At 54.9% G+C, this 21879-nt stretch overlaps 8 protein-coding genes across 8 annotated transcripts; 4 read left to right on the forward strand and 4 right to left on the reverse strand.

Moving 5' to 3' along the window:
* Positions 1-407: 407 nt before the first annotated feature.
* Positions 408-4409, forward strand: CH63R_05219 (Male sterility protein; the record flags this gene model as incomplete). The annotated part of the gene is made up of 4 exons (XM_018300194.1): positions 408-1089; positions 1162-1558; positions 1618-2608; positions 2739-4409. The coding sequence occupies 4 exons, from the start codon at positions 408-410 to the stop codon at positions 4407-4409; spliced, it is 3741 nt and encodes a 1246-aa protein (XP_018161440.1).
* Positions 4410-4572: 163 nt separating this feature from the next.
* CH63R_05220 (uncharacterized protein) lies at positions 4573-5154 on the reverse strand (the record flags this gene model as incomplete). Its single annotated transcript, XM_018300195.1, has 1 exon — positions 4573-5154. One exon carries the CDS (start codon positions 5152-5154, stop codon positions 4573-4575), a length of 582 nt encoding a protein of 193 aa, XP_018161441.1.
* A 1020-nt stretch (positions 5155-6174) lies between these two features.
* On the reverse strand, positions 6175-9064 carry CH63R_05221 (AAA family ATPase; the record flags this gene model as incomplete). The annotated part of the gene is made up of 8 exons (XM_018300196.1): positions 6175-6998; positions 7056-7089; positions 7147-7268; positions 7334-7381; positions 7435-7560; positions 7581-7769; positions 7850-8273; positions 8369-9064. The coding sequence occupies 8 exons, from the start codon at positions 9062-9064 to the stop codon at positions 6175-6177; spliced, it is 2463 nt and encodes an 820-aa protein (XP_018161442.1).
* A 231-nt stretch (positions 9065-9295) lies between these two features.
* On the reverse strand, positions 9296-10360 carry CH63R_05222 (AAA family ATPase; the record flags this gene model as incomplete). The annotated part of the gene is made up of 1 exon (XM_018300197.1): positions 9296-10360. The coding sequence occupies one exon, from the start codon at positions 10358-10360 to the stop codon at positions 9296-9298; it is 1065 nt and encodes a 354-aa protein (XP_018161443.1).
* Positions 10361-11501: 1141 nt separating this feature from the next.
* Positions 11502-13527, forward strand: CH63R_05223 (uncharacterized protein; the record flags this gene model as incomplete). The annotated part of the gene is made up of 5 exons (XM_018300198.1): positions 11502-11765; positions 11865-12063; positions 12125-12313; positions 12382-12510; positions 12569-13527. The coding sequence occupies 5 exons, from the start codon at positions 11502-11504 to the stop codon at positions 13525-13527; spliced, it is 1740 nt and encodes a 579-aa protein (XP_018161444.1).
* Positions 13528-14720: 1193 nt separating this feature from the next.
* On the forward strand, positions 14721-16586 carry CH63R_05224 (Appr-1-p processing domain-containing protein; the record flags this gene model as incomplete). The annotated part of the gene is made up of 1 exon (XM_018300199.1): positions 14721-16586. The coding sequence occupies one exon, from the start codon at positions 14721-14723 to the stop codon at positions 16584-16586; it is 1866 nt and encodes a 621-aa protein (XP_018161445.1).
* Positions 16587-19313: 2727 nt separating this feature from the next.
* On the reverse strand, positions 19314-19772 carry CH63R_05225 (uncharacterized protein; the record flags this gene model as incomplete). The annotated part of the gene is made up of 2 exons (XM_018300200.1): positions 19314-19546; positions 19739-19772. 2 exons carry the CDS (start codon positions 19770-19772, stop codon positions 19314-19316), a joined length of 267 nt encoding a protein of 88 aa, XP_018161446.1.
* Positions 19773-20269: 497 nt separating this feature from the next.
* On the forward strand, positions 20270-21080 carry CH63R_05226 (Cas1 appressorium specific protein; the record flags this gene model as incomplete). The annotated part of the gene is made up of 2 exons (XM_018300201.1): positions 20270-20716; positions 20790-21080. 2 exons carry the CDS (start codon positions 20270-20272, stop codon positions 21078-21080), a joined length of 738 nt encoding a protein of 245 aa, XP_018161447.1.
* Positions 21081-21879: the final 799 nt, after the last annotated feature.

A 21879-nucleotide genomic window follows, 5' to 3' on the forward strand; every position in this document is an offset into this window, starting at 1 on the left:
CCGTCAACTCGATTCTTGAAATCCGTCATCTGCACCCCAGAAACAGGCCAAGGCCCGCACGGGGAAACGGACTTGGACTTCTCCACCAACGGACACGTTCCTCCAGGGCCACACGCCACCAAACGTGTCCGTCTGGCGATCAGCATGGTGGACAGCGTGGAGAGCGGATCACCGGCAACGGAACAGTGGCCATCGAGCCAAGACGCGGAACGGAAGCCCATTGCTGCGATCTTTCACACACAAAAGGATGGGCCGTCGACGTATTGCTGACTGGCTGACTCTCGCTACTTGTACATCGTCCCGACCCAACCCCTCATCAACTCTCATAAACACAAGGTTGGATGTTGTAGGTTGTCGATAAGTCAGAGCAACAACAAGCTGGAGAATCGCGTGCTTCTCCAACCACCATGAGTCCCCCCTCCGTGTACGGTCCTGCGAGCGCGGCCCTGCCGGGCAGCAGCTCCGGCCTAGATGCGAACCCCCTCGCTGAGTCGTCCAGCGTCGCCGCCGCCTCTGCCGTCATCGGGCAGCAGGACTTGGACGGCGACGACAGCACCATCAAGACGGTCGACGAGCTGGTGCGCCGACGGGTCCGCGCCTATCCGGACCGCGTAATCGTCTCATACCCGTCGTCCGGCATCAACTACGTCGACTACACAATGAGACAACTCGACGTCTTTGCGTACCGCGTCGCCAAGCTGTACGAGCAGCGCATCCCCAGCCGCCTCAGCTCCAACGAGAAGCCCACGACGGTCGCCGTCCTGGGCCCTTCCAACTTTGACTACCTCATCACCATGCTGGCCCTGACGAAGCTCGGCCACACGACGCTGTTCCTGTCGACGAGGATCTCCCAGGAGGCCATCGAGTCTCTGATTACCGTCACCGGCGCCCAGTACCTGCTCGCTGATAAGAGGTATCTCGAGACGGCCGAGGCCGCCAAGCAGACGCTGCCGCATCTCGACGTCTTTGAGATTGCGGGCCAGACGGCCTTTGACTTCCCCATCGAGGTACACGCCGACACGCGTCTTGACTACGGCCGCGATCTCTCGGTCGAGACGAACAATTTGGTCTATGTCATCCACTCCAGTGGTGAGTTACAGCCAAAGTCTTAATTCTGGTTCTTATCGAAACGAAAGCTGTGCTGACTGACGATGATCCTAGGCTCAACTGGCCTACCAAAGCCCATCTACCAGACGCAAAAGTCGGCTATTCACAACTACTCCAGCAGCATGAACATGAAGGCCTTCATCACCCTGCCTCTGTATCACAACCACGGCATCTGCAACCTATACCGGGCCGTCTACAGCGGGAAGCCCATTCACCTGTACAACGCCGACCTCCCCCTGACCCGGGAGCACCTCACCAGCATCATGCGGAAGCACAACTTTGACATCTTCTACGGCGTACCTTACGCCCTCAAGCTCCTCGCCGAGACCGACGACGGCATGGACCTGCTGCGCCAGCTCAAGATCGTCATGTACGGTGGCTCGGCCTGTCCCGATGACCTCGGCGACACGCTCGTGAACAATGGCGTCAACCTCGTCGGCCACTACGGAGCGTAAGTTTTTTTCATGAGACTTCAAAGGCATAGCCGAAAATCCTAACGTGTTGAACCAGAACCGAGGTCGGACAGCTCATGACGTCCTTCCGCCCGCCCAACGACAAGGCGTGGAACTATGTCCGCGAGCACGACAAGCTCACGCCGTATCTGAAATGGATCCCTCGGGGGCCCAACCTGTTCGAGTGCTGCGTGCTGCCGGGATGGCCGGCCAAGGTGGCCACGAACCAGGACGACGGGTCGTACTGTACCAAAGACCTCTTCGAGCCGCACCCGGCGATCCCCGGCGCGTGGAAGTACATCGCCCGGCTCGACGACACCATTGCCCTCGTCAACGGCGAGAAGTTCAACCCCGTCCACATGGAGGGCACCATCCGCTCCAACAGGAACATCACCGAGTGCGTCATCTTCGGCGTCGGTCGCCCGTCCCTCGGCGCCCTCGTCGTCCCCGCCCCGACGCTGGCGGGCAAGACGGAGGACGAGATCCTCGACGTCGTGTGGCCCGTCGTCGAGGGCGCGAGCCGGTCCGTCGAGGCCTACGCCCGCGTGTCGAGGAACATGATCAAGCTGCTGCCGCACGACTGCGCCTACCCGCGGACGGACAAGGGCAGCGTCATCCGCCAGGCCTTCTACAAGAGGTACGCCGAGGACATTGACCGGGTCTACGACAGCGCCGACGCCAGCAGCGGCGACCTCAAGAGGATGGGCGTCGACGAGCTCAAGGGATTCGTCCGGGACGGCATCGTCCAGACGCTCGCCAAAAAGGTCCAGCTCGACGACGACACCGACTTCTTCTCGCTCGGCCTCGACTCCCTCCAGGCCATCCAGCTGCGGTCCGACATCCTGCGGACTGTCGATGTCGGCGGCAACAAGCTCGGACAGACGGTCGTGTTCGATCACCCGTCCATCAACAAGCTGAGCGCGTATCTCGCCAGTCTCGGCACTGGTGAGGGCATCGAGGCCGAGGCGCCCGTCGAAAGTGAGATGCGCGAGCTGATTGAGAAGTATGGCGATTTTGCTCCTGTTGAATCGGCTCCCAGGTCATCCATTGTAGGTTTCTCTGACTCTTTGACTCTGACTCTCACCCTGACTCTCACCCTGACTCTCATCTTTACTATCACTCTCACTCTCATCCTTATACTCACTCTATATAACCCACGTCTAACCCCCTTTCTCATAGGCCGTCACCGGTGTCACCGGCTCCCTTGGCGCTCACATCGTCACCAAGCTGGCCGCCGACCCGTCCGTCAAGACCATCTACTGCCTCACCCGTGCCAGTTCCGACGCCGACGCCGCCCGCCGCGTCAAGAGCTCGCTGGTCCAGCGCCGCCTCTATCACGCCCTGCCCGCGGCCTCCCGGCGGAAACTCGTCGCCCTGGCCGCCGACCTCGCCGACCCCAAGCTCGGCCTCTCGGACGACGCGTACCGCCAGGTCAAGCAGGATCTCCGCCTCGTGATCCATGCCGCGTGGTCCGTCAACTTCAACATGCGCCTCTCGAGTTTCGAGAAGAGCAACATCGCCGGCGTCAAGCACCTCATCGACCTCTGCAGGCAAGCCGGCGGCGATGACGCGGGATCGTCTTCTTCTGCCCCGGCGTCCTTCAACTTCTGCTCGTCCGTCAGCACCGTCGTCCGCTCCACGACGCTGCCCGTCCCCGAGTCCGTCCCGGATCTCGAGTGGGCACAGGGCATGGGCTACGCGCAGTCCAAGGTCGTCGCCGAGCACCTCTGCGCCCGCGCGACCAAGGCCGGCATCAAGGCCCGCGTCTTGCGCATCGGTCAGATCGTCGCGGACACGCGCCACGGGGTCTGGAACGCGACTGAGGCCATCCCGCTCATGCTCCAGACCGCCATCACCGTCGGGGCCCTCCCCAAGCTGAGCGAGACGCCCTCCTGGCTGCCCGTCGACACCGTCGCCCAGGGCGTCGTCGACATCTCCCTGTCCGAAGCGGACGGCGTCTTCGCCAACGTTGCGAACCCCAAGATGTTCAGCTGGTCCGACGACCTGCTGCCGGCTCTACGGGCCGCCGGCCTGGAGTTTGAGGAGGTCGAGCCCAAGGAGTGGGTTCGCCGCCTCCGCGCTTCGAACCCGGACCCGACGGCCAACCCGCCCATCAAGCTCGTCGACTTCTTCGCTTCAAAGTACGACAAGGACGAGTTCGCGCCGTCCAAGACGTACGTCACCGACAACGCATGCTCGCTCTCGCCGGCACTCGCCCAGGCGCCCGTGCTGGACCAGCAGCTTGTCGACAACTTTGTGAGGTACTTCAAGACCAACCACTGGGTCAAGCAGGGCCGCGACGCCGTCAAGACGGTCGTCATGGTCGCCGGCCCCTGCGGCAGCGGCAAGTCGACGCTTGCCACGTCCCTGGCATCGTGGCTCGGCGCCCCCTTTGTCGAGGGCGACTCGCTGCATTCCAAGGTCTCCGTCGAGAAGATGGGTGGCAACGTCGCCCTGACGGATGAGGACCGCTCGTCGTGGCTGAACCGCATCGGCAAGAGGGCGCTCGAGGCCCTCGAGGATCTTGGTTATGACTCGGTCGTCGTCAGCTGCTCGGCCCTGAGGAAGGCGTACCGCGACACGCTGAGGGAGGCCGTTGCGAAGCGCGACGGCGTCGACATCGTCTTCCTCGACCTGCAGTGTCGTCCGGACACGCTGGTGCGGCGGATCAACGAGAGGAAGGGTCACTACATGCTTGCGAGCATGGTCGAGGGGCAGGTCGAAGTGTACGAGGCCGCCGGCCTCGGAGAGTTGGACGTCCTCCCGGTCGAGGCTGAAGGCACGCCGGAAGAGGTCTTCGAGGAGTCCAAGTGGCTGCTCGGACAGATCGGAATCGACTCATCCCGTTAGACATTTAAATCAAGCATATACAGCAGAGGAACCGGCGTTTTTTTGGGTTACGTTTTTGAGAATTAGGCTATTTATGATGATCGCTTTCTATATATCCATAACATAAAGAGCAATACAAGAGCAAATTGCAGTTGAAACCAAAACAGAAGACCTTTCCATCATCTCATCCCGTCGACGGGTGACTGTGGTTGGCCGTGTGAGACGGCCGCCATCCGCAGCACGAGCGGAACCCCCCACGCTCCCGGTGCATGACCCATCGTGAAAAGTCTCCGTTGCACTCGACTCCTCTGAACGTGTAGGTGAAGTAGGACCGGTCGGTGATGCAAGCGTGCTCTTGGTTCCCCGCATGCTTTGCGTTCGATAGTTCTTCCCCGATGGTGGGACAACACGGGCACCATCCCAGTCCCCCGTCTCGACACCTCCATTGACGTAACTTTGAGCAGAAGTGGCAGAGGTATATGCTGTTGTGGGTTCTCTGTAGGTCCTTGAGGAGGAAGAACAGGAAAGGGGCGCAACCCCCGTCCTCCTTCATCTTTCGGCGAGCGCGCCCAAAAAGGAGGCCGTAGAGGGGCTTGCACGAGAGGGCGAGGCACATGGCGGACTCCGTGGGGAGATGTGACGCTATTTCCAGCACGATGTCGGGGATCTGGCGGAGGAGTAAGGGCAGTTCTTCCAAAGATGGGGTCTGGTGTCTGAGAGGGGCCATCTCCGTCGAGACGACCTGCGTCGCTGTGGTGGTGCCCATTTGAGCTGTCGATCAGTATGATGTTGTTTATGGTGAGTAAACAGTCATTAGTGGTTCCGGATGATTGCGCTCTTCGTGGGGGTGGCCGGCGCTTGTTTGATGGGCTCGGTCCGCCGCTTGAAGCTGTCTTCTAGATCAATGGAGAGTCTGTGTGTTTATCTTTCGATGATGCCAGAAGGAGTGGGATGTTGGGATGCTTTGACTCGCGCAAGGGCTCTGAAGCAGAACGTGCGTTCCTTGTGGAAAGTTCACGGTCTAAGTTTACCAAGCCCGTGGAACCAGGTTTGACGACCGCTGGGACTGATGTGTTTACTCTTTGAGTAACTTGTAGGTAAGTTTGGGCCGGGCCAAATCTTTCTACTCCAGGCTTTTCCGACTTCAGTTTTAATAGTCGTGGTTTCTGCCTGTTTACTTATTTCATTTTGTTGGTGCTCTTCCGATTTCGAATAGGATCTCAATCTCCGAGTCTCTCCAATGAGAACTAAAGAAGGCAAAATGGACGTGACAAGAATCACAGCATCATCTGTTGCTGGCAGTAACATTCGTCTACTGTTGTTCAACATGCAAACGAATTACCAGAACACACGTGGTTGCTAGGTGCCGCAGCGAAAACCAGCTTACCACAGCTACTTCAGTTACACAGTTCGATCATAAAGGTAAGTTCGTGGTTTAGACTGGAAGTATCTCATGAGCTTTGATGCCACTACTCTAACAGCACTTTTATCAATCAACCTAGGACGTAGCTCTTATGGCCCCCGGAAGTGAGAAATGAAGACAATGTGAGAGGGAACACTGTCGAAAACGCTCTGCAAGTATGGCAAAAAGTTTTTTGGACATTAAACACAATGAAAAAAGGTGTGTAGACGAAGGTCCGGATAATCGGAGTCCATCGCGTACATTGAGTGTTTGTATGTACATCTTCTCGTATACGTTCCGCCGCGACCATCTGTTCGATGTGCTATCCATTATCCAACTCGACATGACCTTACTGACGGATAGCTGAATGCGCCACCCATCATCTCACTCCTCTGACTTTTTCTTCTTTTTCTTCTTCTTCTCTCCCTCTCCCAAAGATTCCTCGTCCTTCTTGACCTTCTCGGCTTTGTCCTTGCTCTTCTTTGCTTTCGCCTTCTTTCCTTTCTTCGCCTTCTTGGCTTTTTTAGCCTTCTTTTCCGTTCCTGAGTCGGAATCAGAGGGCCCAGCATCGTCACTCTCGTCCGACTCAGAACCAGAGTCTGAATGGCCGCTCGAATCGCTGTTCGTGTCCGACTCGGAAGATTCCACCCTCTTGATTCTCGTCGGCTTCATCTTGAAGTTGGCCGGCCTCATCTGGTCCCTGGAAGCGGTCGCCTCCTCATCCTGACCGTGCGTCTGTAGGAGGTAGTCATTGAACTGGTTAGAGGCCTCTGCAATCAAGAGGAAGGTGTCCTGGTTCAAAACAGGTGGCTTGGAGCTCTTGGGATCTGGTGACGGAGGGTCCTGGCTTGTTCGCTTGCTGGACTTCCGGGACTGGGCCTTGAATTCCGCCAACGCAATCGCGGTCTGGAATGCGTTCCTGATTTGACGTCCGTTCCATTGGAGGTTCTCCCAGTTGAGCTCGACCCACTTGATGATCTCATTCTTGTCGTACTTGATGGGCAGCTGGCCTCTGCTGACCCGATGCTCGTTGACCTCTTTCAGCTTCTTGATGTTGTTCTTCCAGATCTTGATGCTTTGCTTCTCCACGAGCTTTGGATAGTACAGCGTGAGATGAAGTCGCGAGCGGAATGCGTCATCGATGGCGCCAACCCGGTTTGTTGTCAGGAATAGGATGCCCGGGTAATATTCCAGAATGCGAAGGAAAACTAGGCCCATGGTCAGCATGTCCAACAAGACACAGCACTTGAGCTTCTTTGACTTACCCGACACGAGTCCATTCCGTTTCACATCGGTTTTCTAGATGGCGTTAGTACTTTGCGTGTCATATTGGACGATCCAACCGGCGAATCTCACAGTTCGCTTCGCAAGAAACACATCTGCTTCGTCTAGAAGCAAAACACAAGCCCACTTGTGGGCTAATTTGAAGTGCTTCTCCAAATTTGCTTCAACAACCTCCGGAAGGTGTCCAATGTCACCTGTTTTCCCGTTGATGCAAACATCAAATTAGCCATGTTACCGTCCGAGAGAAGTGTGAACATACCACATGTAATCGGGTACAAGGGCCGTTTGGTGTATGCCGCTACGCATTCTATTGATTTCAATGGTTGGTTAGTCGAATGGGAGGCGAGTCAGATAGATAACCTGGGGATGAGGATGGAGTTCGCACCAGCAGTGGAAGTCTTTCCGACCCCAGGAGCACCGTGGAGCAAAATGATGCATCCTTTGCCTTCATAATCCGATGATCAGCACTCGCAGCAACACTCATCTCTGAAACGATTAGTGCCTACCTTTTCCTCGAACAAGATCCAAGTCAATCTTGTCAGGAACTTCATCGTGTGTCGGCTGAGACTCGTCTGACCTTTTGGTGTACGACTCAACCATGGCCTGCACCATCTCTCTGTGGCCCTTCGGCAAAACGAGATTGTTCCATTCGTCGTCGTGGTGAACGACCTGAAGTCGATCCAAGTCCAGTTGAACTGGAGAAATGAACAGGTCAGCCTGGCTTCGAACAAGAAATATCCTGGGCAGGTGTGCATTTTTGTTGGTTCTAACGCACCCCATTTGCGGTTTCGCAGGGCGTATCCGGGAACGACTCCGGGGAAAAGTCCCATGAGGTTGTTTTCCTCAAGATATAATTTGAGCTCTTCCCGGGCCCTCCTTGTCTGCGCGCTTGGTGACGCATGGCTGTCGAATAACAGCCAGAGCTTTCGTAGAACCTTTTGACCTTGTGCGTCCTGATGGGCGTAATACGTTGGCTTTTGACAAGACATTGCGTAGCACCAACGGTGGTCGTCAAGCTCTTCGGCTCCAACATCTTCATGCTCATACCAATCATGGACTTCCAACTGCTCTCTGCTGGGAATTACTGGCCAATGGTCTTTGATTTCTTTCGAAATGAAGGGTTTGATTTCGGAAACGTCAGGAAGGTCGGTATTCCGTTCAAACGCGATTTTGAAGTCGACGATAACATCGGAATTAATCTGCACCAAAAGTCAACTGTCGGTTGGTTCGAATGACCTCGACAGAAGCGTTTCATCGCCCAGAGATGTCTGGGTGTCCGGGCTCTCTGACATACCGTCTCGCGGGCGTTGCCGGCGGTGGTGCCTTCATAAGACATGTGGGCGTTGTTTGCGAGGTCGACAAACTTTCTGCCTCTTTGAAGGAGACGGCCCATCTCTGCATCACCCAAGTACTGCACCGGAAAGATTTCCATGCTTCGTACATCCTTCAACCCGTCGTAAGGCTTGATCTCGAATAGCTCCCTCTGGGGACCGTATCGGTAGCCGTCATACTCGATGCTGAAACAGGCGATAATCAATCCCGACATGGCATTTTTGGTCCGTCTGGTTGGCGCACCACCAAGTCCATGCCGTCCCAGAGCCGGCTGCGCCGCATCTTTGCGATTCCCTCCAGATTCTCCCTGTCGGAGGAGCTCCAGTTGCTCCAATCGAAGCAAGACGTCTATGCTTTGCAAGAAATCATTCTCCTCATCGTCTTCCTCGATGCCGCCTGGCATAAGCGATTTCCTCAAAGGAACGCCGCCCCTCGTAGCAAGAACGCAGTACGCCTGGGGCGAGGACCTGGCACGGGTGTAGGTCATGTCAAGGGATGGTTCTGTGGTACATGTTCGCTCGCTAAGCGCCTCGTAGGTGTGGAAGATTTCTGTTCCGTTTCTGTAGGGGCAATAGATGGTGGTTCCGGCGTCGAAAAGCATCCATAGGTTTTCGAACGCTACTTTGTCATCCCTACCAGACTTGAGGTTTTCATACATCTCCGCAGATTTATCCAAGTATCGTTCCACAAATCCAACAATTGTCTTGAAGTGAGGAAGAGAGGAAGGCCGCAAGAACGACTTTTCGAGTTGCTCGTGTGAGTCAGAGGAGTTACCTTCTATGGAATCTGCCACTGATGGAATGGACTCAGCGGAATCATCTGCAGCCGCAACATCGCCTTCAGCAGATGGCAATGCGTCGTTGGTGCCAGTAGCGACTTCTCCTGGTTTCTAGTCGAGTTCAAGATTCCTGACGACAGCCTTGTTAGCAAATTTACTTGGTAACCCATCTCGAGACTCGCTGAAGTTGGAAACCCTATACCCGTATGCTTCCTCAAGCTTTGCGAGATGGTCTCTCAGCGGTTTAAGGTTTCTGATCAATGGGCGAAAGGGCTTGGAGAAGCGCATGCAGGCGTAGCCAGAGCCACAGTCGAGACCTAACACATCCCTGAAAAAGGACGCGATGGGGTCGGAGAGGATGCTGAGATAGATGATCTCAACTTGCGCAGGGTCTGGGTTGATTTTGTCGATTGTCTTGTGGTCTGACAGCTTGTGGTATAGCACTCGAAGCACCTGCGGATGGTCTTTGTTGGAAGAGAACCTCCCATAATCCGTAGCACTGTCTAGAAGATTGCCGTCTTGGTGGAAATCCTCCACAACCGCTTCAAAGAACTTAACTTTAGTTCCTACTTTGTTGGCATCGGCGCTTGCAGTCTCATCTGGTTCTGGTGGAGCAACTTCATCGTGGGGCTCTTTGATGGTCTCCTCGTTGGTGTGTAATTTCTTCTCGATGATTTGAAGTCGCTCATCAACCCCTCGCATGTAATCAACTAAGCCATGTACAGCAATTCGTCCAGGGCCGAAAGAAGTCATCCAGTTCAAGTTATTCCGATAATGCACCGGCACCCCATTTGGGACATAATAAGGGGGCGTGTCACGATCTAGAGGTGGCGGAGGAGGGCCGGGGTTTTTGTCGCCATTCTCAATTGGGCCACTCTTTTCACCCGTCTCATCTTGTCGAGGTATATAATTTTCATTGGGCGATATCTCGACAGATGTGTGCGAGCCTCCGCACTTCTCGTCAGGCATTGTGGAATCATGTTGTGTTTCGGGCTGCATCGTTTTCGTCTCGACGGCTTCCTCGCCCGCCTCAATGTGGTCTCTTGTGCCCATCAGCGCTTGGGTCGCATTGGAGATGTTTTGGGGAACATCTAAAAGACCTTTGTCGGACATATTTTGATCGATCTCGCCCCCGTGGTCGACATTCGGGAAGCTACCGGCAACAAAAGTAGCCATGGGGGAGGCGAATGGAAAAAATGTAAGTGACCAAGAGTCTGATGAGCTGGCTGTTGGTTGGTCTCCTGGATAAGAAGAGACGAAAGCACGATGGAGAAATGTGCCCAAGATTGCCCCAACATGGCTGTAGCAGCACTTTCACCTTTATCTTCTGTGACACAGGGGACTTGCATCTATGCCAGTCTTACGCTTGCGAATGCATATAGTTAATTGACCGAAACAGCGCCGAGCCTGGGCTCCTTACCAGCAAGATACAGCTTGCATGAAGCAGTCGGTCTTTTGGGAAAAGTCGTTTTTGCTGCATGGCTTGCAGTTTCGCCAAGGCAGCCAACATCGCTATTGGCTGGCCTTGTCTGACTTCCTGATCATCGTATGATGATTTAAGGATGTGAGGCGGTTATCTTTGGATCAGATGCAAAGGAGGTGCCAAGTTAGCTGTGCTGGTCCAATCATATCTGACGCGACTCAATAAATGCAGGTAGGTATCATAGACTAATACGATTTCACCCTGCAGTGCATGACGCACGCATCCTTACTATTAAACCTGCCTGGTTTGTAGGCTTTTCTTTCGGGGGCCTCAGAAGTGCAAGCGGCGAGTGCTGTCCGTTCTCTTTCAAATCCAGCACACTTCCAGCCTGACCCTCACGCCAGCTGGTCTAACGAAGCTGTGCTTGGAGACATGGGGCTCTTGGGTTGTTTTATTCCGCCGTCGTTGGTTTCCAAAATAGAGACCAAAAAAGTGCCTACCAAACAATCTTCCCAGAAGTTTCGACTGTTCAATTTCGGCAAGGAGGGATAAGTAAACGACATGGACTCCAAGATGGTTGAAATTCCGTCAACCGCATACAACGTTACGGATCATAAGGGCCCTCCTGACCTAATCACAACAAAGAATAGCGCAGCCCGCTTCGTTTATGGGACTGTAGGAGGAACAAGTTCTGTGACCTCGGGAGACTTGGTGTTTGTGGATGATTTTGATGCCTTCGTCCCGAGAGACCAGGTTCCCGAGTCTGTTACTGAGTTGGATCCATTGTGGGCATGGAATAAAAGCTAACAGAAAAGTAGCCGAACGAAGTGTTTCGTGAAGTCGAAGGAACACTTGCAGCTTTTCCAAGATACACTGAAGAAGTTCGTTCAGAATATGGAAACGCGGCAGGCATTCAGAAGGCTTGGTGTCGATCTTCAAAACCCGGCGCGTTGTGATCTCGAATACGTCTTCGACGTAGCAAAGGCTGCTGTCGAGAAACGGGATGGCACAGGTAGCCTGCGGGCTTGCAAAGAATTCGCCCGCAGCTGTCTCAAGAACGCAAACAGGCGAGACACGGCTCTGGGTGCAATCATGTCCATGATCCCTGGAGACATCTATGGTTCCGTCCTCTCTGGTGGCGTCATGACAATTTTGGCAGTGAGTCACTCACAAAGACCATAATCAGGCTGGGCATCCAGCTTGTAGTTGGTTAACTTTTGGAAAACTCAAGAGCTGATGATTCAAATCTTTCTTTAGGTTGCCGATGTGCATGAGAAACGAAGGCAAGCCGTTGAAGACGCTCTGGCTTCTATACCCAAAAAGCTGGCCATGGTTCAGAGACTCTCCGATGTTCACGTGAAATCAGAACTCCTCCACGAGAGAGCTGATGGAGTCTTGGTTGCTATCTTTGTTGTCCTGGAAGAGATTGTCAATGATTTGACCATGGATTGGACAGGTTTGTCGAAAGATCTCTGGAGGTCTGATGTATGGCGGGAATGCTAATTTTGTGTCAACAGCCAAGATGAAATCAAAGATGAAGTTCGGGGCCGAGGATCGGATCTCCAATGCGTTGTCCTCTCTGGACGAGAGTTTGTCCGAGTTCGAAGCAGAGTTGAACATCTGTACCCAGCATCGGTTTGGTCGAATGCATGAAGCATTGATTGCTCAAGAGAAGAACATCCAGAAAATTCTAGACATAGCAAATGGTAAGTCAAGTCCGCTAACGACATCTGCATTGATATGGCGTCTTGTATGTTCACATGCAAGGAAATAGCCTTTGCCGCAAATCTCAGTGAAAAGTCTTCCGACACGGCAGTTCAACAGTTCCTGGAGAAGCAATTTCTCAACGCCTTGACGATTTCGTGCGCTAGCGACTCGAACTTCGACACAATCAACGGCGGGCGTAAGTTGGACTCAATCAATGGTTTTTCTACAGTAACATGTACTAAACATCAAACCAGTCCGACTGCCGCCAGCTTTAGCCGTTCAATTGACCCAGGACAGCGAGGGAGGAGATGGCCAGGTAAACGACACCAGTGATGTTTTGCAGAAAAACAAACAGATCGTCGACCAATGGCTCGAATCAATCGGGGAATTCGACCCCAGTCCAGAGGCACACGTCAAAGAATGCATCCGCGCCGGTCTCGGCCAACTGAGGCTCGATGACCGAGAAAAGAGCGAGTGGATCATGTCTTCTGATGAATTTCGCAATTGGATGCGCCTCGACAAGTCGAACATTCTCAGTATCAGAGCCGAAGAGGCGCCAGATGGCTTGTTTCACCCTTTCTGCTTCACAGCTGCCCTGGTCAGCGAGATACTCCGGAAGTCGACCGGCTACCCTGTCTTGTCTTTCTTCTGCGGCTTGCGGACAAATGACTCGTTTGACACCGTACTATGCGGTCCCAATGCGGTCGTCAAGAGTCTCAATGGCCAGCTCTTACAATTCTGTCTGCAAAAGCGGCCCGGAGTCGACCTATCCTCACTCGATCGACGAAAAAAGAACTTGATAAAAAAGTCTACCAAGAAAGTGGAATACGGCATGAGGCTTTTCCGCGGTCTGCTCGAGTCACTAGAAGACAAGGACGTCGTGTACGTAATCCTTGACTCCTGGTCGCGGTTGCTCGGGTCGAGGGAGGAAGCAGATGATGTGATCAAGGGGCTGCGTCAGACGGTCGAAGACTTGCCCAACCTGGTGATCAAACTGCTTGTACTCGACGCCCTGGCTTCGGACCCCGTGCACGAATTGGCATATTCGTTGCTCTATGTCCCCGAGGAGATCGACGGTTGGAAGAACAATGTGCAATTAAGCCAGTTGGAGCAAAGCAATCTGAACCTGGTCAAGAAGCTCGAAGATACACGTCGCAGGGAAAGCGAGGACATGGCCGAGTCGGATTCGGAAGACTCGGACGACAGCCGGTAAATATGGGCTATGTACTTAGGCTTGGAAATACTCGTCCCATAGCGGCTGATGGGCGCCCAGGTGAACGGATAGGGTAACGGGCAGGGATATGGGCTTTAGTTCAATAAGACTCTTAGTTCTTCACAATATCTTGCTCCAGCAGGCTACCGTTTTGGTTACAACGGCTTGCGGCATATCGTTTCTTGAGATAATGTGTGCACTAGGTGGTGCATGAGAAGGACTTCGATATTGAGAAAGAAAAAGGATTTATTTCACCAGAGGTTAAGTGGGAGAGCTGGTGAAGTAGCATTTTAAGTTGGAGTGTTGGTGTTGATCTTGTTCCATCGGCAGAAGGCCAGATGGTCAATGCGTTCTAAGCCCACCACGTTTGTGTTGTCATGAGAACAAGCGCGATCATCATTAGCCGGGGCGGAAATACGCAGAACAAAGAAAGTCGAGTCTAAGAGGTTGTCATGGCAAGAGGCAACGTCAGCTTCTCCTTATCGTTATGCTTCTCATATACCTCACTCATAGGTAACCAGGCCTAAGATATAGATCTACAGAGGTCTAGGCTGGTAATCCATGTAACCGTGATCCAGCATAAAGAGTGTGCCCATACAGTAGTAGCACCTCCTCGCGTTAGAAAGCAATTGAGACTTTTTAAAATACAAATCCAAGGTCATTTTTGCAGCGACCTAAATGGCCAGGAACTGTTTTCTGGGAAGTCCTTCGATTAACAAGCTTGCAAAGCCGCCGCTAGTGCAAGTGCGTCGTACAACAAACACCATGGGGCACATGCCAAATGGCGGATGCATGATAAATGAAGATGCGCCGCAAGCAAACACAAAGCGCTGGTCAGCAACCGATGACTAAAGACGTTTGTAAACTTGGTTGGTATTAGTGCATCTGACAGTGATTTCGAACCAGCAGAGCGAGTCTCTTCTTGTGGTTGACGGAGAAGACCAAGTCTTTCGATATGTACGGAGGCAAAATGGTTCCGAAAGCTCACTTCAGCCACCCACTCGGAACCATTTTGCTCAACAGTGCAGATGGGGATTTGTCCCATTGAAAATCGAGTTCGCCGCAAGGAAGAACGTAATAATAATATCAAGCCGGTCAACACCACTTTTGACAAAACCAGCCGTTCAAAAGTCAACCCGGTGAAAATTGCATCATTCTAATATTTTTCAAACCCCCTGCGCCAACATCCAAACATGACCAGCCTAAAGCACGTCCTTGTTCATTTACTGGACGAATCTGACTCGAGATCTCGCGCAGAGGATGACGACCGCCATCACCACCAGCATATCAAGGATCAACTCGACGACCTGGAACCCTCGAGTCATCTGCGACTCCTCCAACAACTCCTCTGCGTACGGCAGCCCGAGCCACCGCTGCCAGAACAGATCTCGAGCGAGATCGACTCAGTCTTGCAGCAGCTGGCGTCGCATCGACTTCTCACCCAAGCCGGGACCATCCAACCGACACTCACAATCAGGAGAGAGAACGGCAGGGACACGAGAATCGCCCTCTGGAAGGGGGACATCACGACCTTGTCCGGCGTCACGGCCATCACCAACGCCGCCAACGGCCAGGGCCTCGGGTGTTTCCAGCCATCGCACCGCTGCATCGACAACGTGATTCACTCCTGGGCCGGCCCCCGCCTACGGCACGAGTGCCACGCGGTCATGGCCTCGAGGGCCCGCGACATCGCACCGGGCGAGGCCATCGTCACGGGAGGGTACTGCCTGCCAGCAAGCCATGTCGTGCATACAGTTGGGCCGCAGCTGCAACGCGGCTCCAAACCAACAGGGGTGCAGACGAGGCAGCTCGCGCAGTGCTACCGCGGCGTGCTGGACGCAGTTGAACCGCTGCCCGCGACACCAGATGGCAGGAAGATCGTGGCCTTCTGCGGCATCTCGACCGGATTGTTTGCGTATCCGGCGCGAGACGCCGCAGCCGTGGCGGTCGACGCGGTCGCGGATTGGTTCGCGGACAATAAGGACACCTCCATCACGGACGTGGTTTTCAACACCTTTACCGAAGAGGATCATGCCATCTACAGGGAGGTCCTGGCCTCCTCCTCCCACATCCTCTTCGCGCGCGCAGGGACGGGCATCTCGCCGAGTCCGCTGGCGGCAGAAGCGCATCGCCAGCCTCTCTCGTCGTCGACGTCGTCGTCGCCGCCGCCGCTAGTCCATTCCGACTCGCTGGAGCGCGCCAAGCAATGGCTGAGGTCTGCGGATGCGGTCATTGTAAGCGCAGGGGCCGGGTTGTCAGCTTCCGATGGGCTGGATTACACTTCGCCGGCGCTGTTTGCCAGGCACTTCCCGGGCTTCCTGAAGTATGGGTTGCGAACTCTGTACAGTGTCTTCGGCTTCGATGGTTGGCCGAATGAGCAGGTCCGCTGGGGGTATTACTTCACTCACTTGGCCATGGTTAGGTCATGGCCGAAGTCGAGAATGTACCACACCCTTATCTCCTGGCTCGAAAAGTTTGGCGACGATGCGCACGTTCGAACGTCCAACGCTGACGGTCTGTTCATCGCCAACGGGCTATCTCCCGAGAGGCTATCAACCCCCCAGGGCTCGTACTCTGTCTTCCAGTGTCTTGCCAACTGCCGCCCTGACGCTACGGTCTTGTCTGCGCCCTTAGTTGACGATGCACAGGCGTCACTGGACCCCGTAACTCAGGTCATTACGGATCCAAGCAAAGTGCCCTTTTGCGGGTTTTGCGGCAGCAAGATGAGCATCTGCGTGAGAGCAGGTCACTGGTTCAACGAATCCCCCTTCCAGGATGGGGAGAAGAGATGGAAGGGGTTTCGCCGGGACGTCGTAGGGGACAGGAAGAAGACGACGGTGATCTTGGAACTTGGCGTCGGAATGTCGACGCCGGGGGTCTTGAGATGGCCGAACGAAGACCTTGTAATGAGAAGCGACGGGTGCGTGAAACTTGTGAGGGTTGGGCTAGGGCCTGAGACGGCCGTCCCATGGAGTTTGGAGGAAGATGGGCTGGCGACAAGTATAGACGGCGATATCTCAACCGCAGTGATGGAATTACTGGGAGAAAGCGAGATCTGAGGTCTCGGGGTGGGGGCAGACCGGGGGAATAGCGTTTGCTTCTAAAAAAGATTGGTCGAGGGAGTAGAGCGTCTCATCCCCAGCGTCAGATAATGGGACGAAAGCAAGTGAGGAGAGGCTATCCCATAACGGGGGTTGACTCAGGAGCATCTCGCAGATTACTGGTTCGAAAATCCAATCCCCCAGCAGCGTCACAAGCGTGCATCACCAGATACAAACCGTGGCCCTGCATCCCTCCACTTTCAGCAGTAGGCGTACTGGTTCATAGCGACGCCAATTTGACCCGTTCCTGGCAGAACGCATGAACTCGCGGCCCTGGGCGATTGCTTCGCCAGGCACAAGCTTTGGCGCCGAGAGCCAATCCAAGAAAAGTTCGTGTTCGGAGACGATTGATTGCTTCCACGGTTTGGACTCTGACACAGGATTTCCCCACCCCCCGGACGGGCAGCTTCTCATGATGAGAAAGTCCTCGCTTTCCCCTGCCGTCTTGTTTAGGCAACGAAACCTGGAGCGCCTGCCTGCTTACCAGCGGCAACCTTGCTTCTCGTTCCTCCACGTTCACTCAGGGCCTTTCGCCCACTAGTCAAGGGTTGAAGCTCTTCGCGTCTCTCTGGAGAAGGGAAGGCCGGTTTGTGTTTTCTTTGGAACCTTGGCACCTTGACAGTGCAGATAAAACGCGCTTGCAGCGTCCTGGCCGCGTCTGGTTCTCTCGTGCAGCGGGCATTCGGCCTGACGGCTCTGACGACTCGCGTGAGGAGGCCCGTCGAGACTGGAAACCCACAGTCACCACCCGCCGACACCACCCGCCGACACCACCCATGGTGGAAGTAAACATGTTGCGATTGGTCGACCATTTATGATTGATCTACAGCAGGCATCGAGGTCGCGGGAATGCAAGTCACTGTGTTTCCAGCGTCAGGGGGCGCAGAGTCATTGTCAGAGGGCTTCCGTTTCTCTTGCGGCGGGCGTTACGGAGACATGTGGGGCGGGAACGGCCGGAAATAGTGGATCTTCTCGGCCGGCTGTCGGCCCCAGAGCCGGAAGCGAGCGCGAACTTGGAAACAAGAGGCCAAAGCGAAGCTGCTCATATCCGGCACAACCGCTCCGCCAACTGTTGAGGAATCCATCCAAAAAATGATTTAGCTACGAGGCTGCGTCAAACTGTGTCGATGTTTAGCTAGCGAACCAATGCCTTCGTCCTCGGTTTGTGTATGAGCCGGACGTCCCGAGTCCGGACTCAGTCGGATGGGGCGCGCCTCATGGCATGGAGGAGACGAGCTCGCCCTGCCCACGCACAAGCCAGAATAGCCTACGGGCGTCTTCTGTGTGCCCTATGCTCATCAATATGCAGTCATGGGCAAGACCACCCCACCACCCGGGGTTATGAGCGAAGCTTAATCTGGCCGCTGTGTTTCCGAGCCTGAGAAACTCTTGCCCAAGCTTATTTCTTCCTACACAACGCTCGCTTCCATTTTTGGGCGGGGTCACGCTGTTCCAGATCCAGGTGTGTCATGGTGAAGCACGGACAAGGCGAATCGCGGTCGACGACTCAGCCATCGCCGCTCCCCCCTTCTCAAGGGAATGGCTCCCCAACTGTACCACTGGTCGTCTGTTCAAAGACCCAAGCGCAACATCCCCCCCCCCCCACCTGAACAAACTTACCCCTTCTGCACCTTGTCCGCATGCAGAATTGCCTTCTCTGTGTCGGAGGAGCAGACAACCGAAAGTCACTGCCCGGGGTCCCCCGTTGACGATGCGCCCGTATTGCCCCTGGATTTGGAGCCGCAGGACGACAACGGCGGTAGAATGGCCTGGTCTGCGCTGTGTGGGTTTCCCCAAGGGTTTGCTTGGTGATCTGCAGGGACGAGAAATGATCTGCGGTGCATCCCGACGCGCCTGGGAACCGATGGGAACCGGCCGGCAAGCTTATGCGTCTTCTTCGGAGGTGTGCCCGAGGAGATGGTTCAAAGGATCGACGAAGCACGGCGCGCGCGCACCCAATCGTCGGGACCGGCACCGCGTTGCCCTCGGCGATTGAATTTCCCTCAACCTCCTGGTGTAGGGAGTTTCCCTTTCTCCCCTTGCCTCCCGTGTGCTTTGTGCCCCCCCCTCCCTCGAGTCCTGGATGCCACCTCCTTACCGCACTCTAACGCGCATCCGGAAAGGTGCGAAGTCTCTTTTGCGCGACATACTCTCAACATACTTTTGAGCCGCCGAGTCAAGGTTCTTCAACGGGCCAATAAGAAGGAAAATGCTGCTACAAGGGCAGAGACAAGCATCGGCAATGACGAAGTTTGCCCTGGCGTGCCTGGCACTAAACGTTAGCTCCCGCATGCTGGATGGAGTGCATACCATACCATCCGTCGTGGCGTCCAGCGGCTGTGTCTGTCCATATGCACCGTCCGAGTTGAATGGTTATTCATCCGCAAGACACGCAAGAACTGCACAAGACATTACAAGACCCGGAACCGCCAGCATGGCATGACGGGCATGACTGTCTAATATGACATCTCAACTTCCCTTCATGTGTATCCACTGTCGCCCGCTGTCGGTTCACCTCAGTGCAATGGTACCAAGGCTCGTCGTTGTTCCAGAATATTAAGATGATAGGCGTCACAGGGAGCTCTGCGTCTATCTCGCGTCCTCTCTCTAAGTCGTTCGCTTTACACTTCCCTCCCCCCCCCTCAAAAGGACGACCGTTCTGGACGGCCGAGCGCGAGTTCGAGGCTACGCCGCAAGGCCATTCCAGCGAGCAGGCATCAACCGGCTCTCGTCGTCCTGCCTGCGAAAGTCTCGTGGCACGGTCTCGTAGGCGAACGGATGTTTGATCTGGCTGCCCGTCACATTCTCCTCCCATCGCGCACCCCAGATCTGCGGACGTGGCGCAGATCCTGCAACAGCTTCCCTCCCTGCACCTACCTGTACCCTCCGCCAGGGATGTGCAACAAACGTTTCCTGATCTGCGACAGCGTTTCTTCAGACTCCATAATCGTACTCCATCAAGCCGGGAAGTAGGGGGATGTGCATTACAATGCGATTGGCTGGCTGTTCTGCAAAAGTTAGCTACCCACCACCACCTCTACTTCTCTTTCATTCGCCTTCTCCTCCTCCCGGCTTTCACATCAACATACTCTCACCTCCCTGTGACTTACACAGAGCCTCCTCAACGACGTTCGAATCGGTCATGGTCGTGTTTCGAACCCGCCTCCATCACGAGAGGCGGTTGTTGTCGCCGGTGTTTGGCCTCATCTTTTTGGGTCTCCGGTCCAAACAATATGCTTGATCTTGAGTTGGTGCCAACACGAAGGGTTGTCCTAGAGAGGAAGGGGGGTTGGAGGAGTACCGGATGGTAGAACGTGCTGGCAACGCTCGAAGAGGGAGAGGAGGATGCTTTTTGCTGTGTTTCCTTTGCATGTGGGCTGGAGGGGGGGGGGGCAAAAGGGACGGTTGAGTGTTGAATAGACCCAGGCATCGCGGGCTCCCGAGTACAAAACGGGCTGCTCCTCCCAACCTTTCCCTCTCGTCTCTTCTCATCATCAGCATCAACATCTTCAGCTTTTCAGCAGTCTCTTTCCCTCTCTTTCGGTTGACTTCCCTCCTCCGGCAGGATACTACTCGTTGACAACTCCTCTGGAAAGGAGTTTCCATCTTTTTACACCTACAACAAAACCAACTAGTTCACAATGTCTCTCAAGACCGTCGCTGCTGCCGCCATCCTCGCCGCCGCCCACTTGGTGGCTGGCCATGGTGCCATTATCGATGCCACCACCGCGGACGGCGGCAAGGCTATGGGTCTGGGTGTCGATCCCAACACTCCTCGTGACGGCACTCGTGCCCAGCCCTTCCAGGTTGATTCCACCCGCTTCAAGGGTCCCAGCTCCGATACCGTGGGCCAGACCACCGGTGGTGGAGAGAACGACATTGAGTCCGGCACACAGGCGATCATGGCCATGACTGGCCAGCCGCTTCCTCAGATCAAAGCCGGCGGCACCCTCGAATTGACCGTCCATCAGGTCAACGCTGACGGCGGTGGTCCTTACACATGCGACATCAACGACGACGGCACCGCCACCTCGTGGACCGAGGTCGCCGTCCCCCTTACCGTCCCTGGCCAGAACTCCCGCAACCGCGTAAGTTGATTCCCCCCCCCCGCGAGTTCCCATTGCTTCACGGATGGAACACCAAGCTGACTAGCTCCTTCAGGACGGTGCCATCACCGACCACCCCATGAGGGTCACTATCCCCGCCGGTCAGGCATGCACGGGTACGGTCGCTGGCCAGCAGAACGTCTGCCTGGTCCGCTGCATGAACGCCGCCCGCGCCGGCCCCTTTGGCGGCGTTGTCCCTGTCCAGATGATGCAGGCCGGCGCCACTCCCGCCGCGGCCCGCCGCAACCTGGGCCGCGCCATCGCCGAGAGGGAGAGGCAGTTCAAGCGCATGATGAAGCGGGCCGTCGACGCCGAGGCCGCCGAGCTCGAGGAGGATGAGGAGTAGTTTTTTGACATCACTCTCATTTTGCACATAATCCAAAGTTGAAAGTTGGCACTAGTCTTTTTTTCTGAGAGAAGGTGGAAGGGGGGGGAGATCTTACATGTAACAGTACTGGATTACTGATAATGAGACACGACTGACTGCCTGCTCTAATTTGGAGTATGGGGGCCATCTTTACTGCTGTGGTTCCTCTTTGCCGATGCTTCGAACCAAACTTGTTTGCCGACTTTCTGACTCTGCTCTTCAGAACTTTACTCTACTCTTCTGTCGCCTTGAGAGCGTGGGTTCGCCCCGTACGAGGTTTGATGGCGAAATCCGGGTCCCTGCCCAGCCATCGATTTCAGGGCCCATCATTCCAACAGGCTGGGAACGATGGCAGTTGGTTCAGTTTCCTGTTTCGGCGTTGTTGCATAAATAGTTTATTCTGAAAAGTAAGATACTTTGTCTGTTCCCGAACATGAATGAATTATCAAGGAAACCTAGACGTCTGTTCGACTGCGCGGTTGGACACACTTGCTCTTACGACGAAATAATGCCGGCAGCCTGCAGGACTTGTCGATTCTAACAACGTGAAACAAAACAGCGGACGAGGATACCCTTCTTTCCCCCTTCTCCAGCCACACACCATCTACAAGTATCTCATGGGTGTCAGACCGTCGTTGAGTTATCGGGCTGAAACGGAGGCTCACTCTTCGGACGAGAAATGGAGTCAAAGTCTGATTAACGTTTGCGGTTCCTGGAAAATGGATCTGCGCTACGGAGCCCATCTCGTCATGTCGGCGGCACTCACATCCGACCTTCC

This window comes from Colletotrichum higginsianum, chromosome 3 (genome assembly GCF_001672515.1).
Source record: "Colletotrichum higginsianum IMI 349063 chromosome 3, whole genome shotgun sequence".
NCBI lineage: Eukaryota > Fungi > Ascomycota > Sordariomycetes > Glomerellales > Glomerellaceae > Colletotrichum > Colletotrichum higginsianum.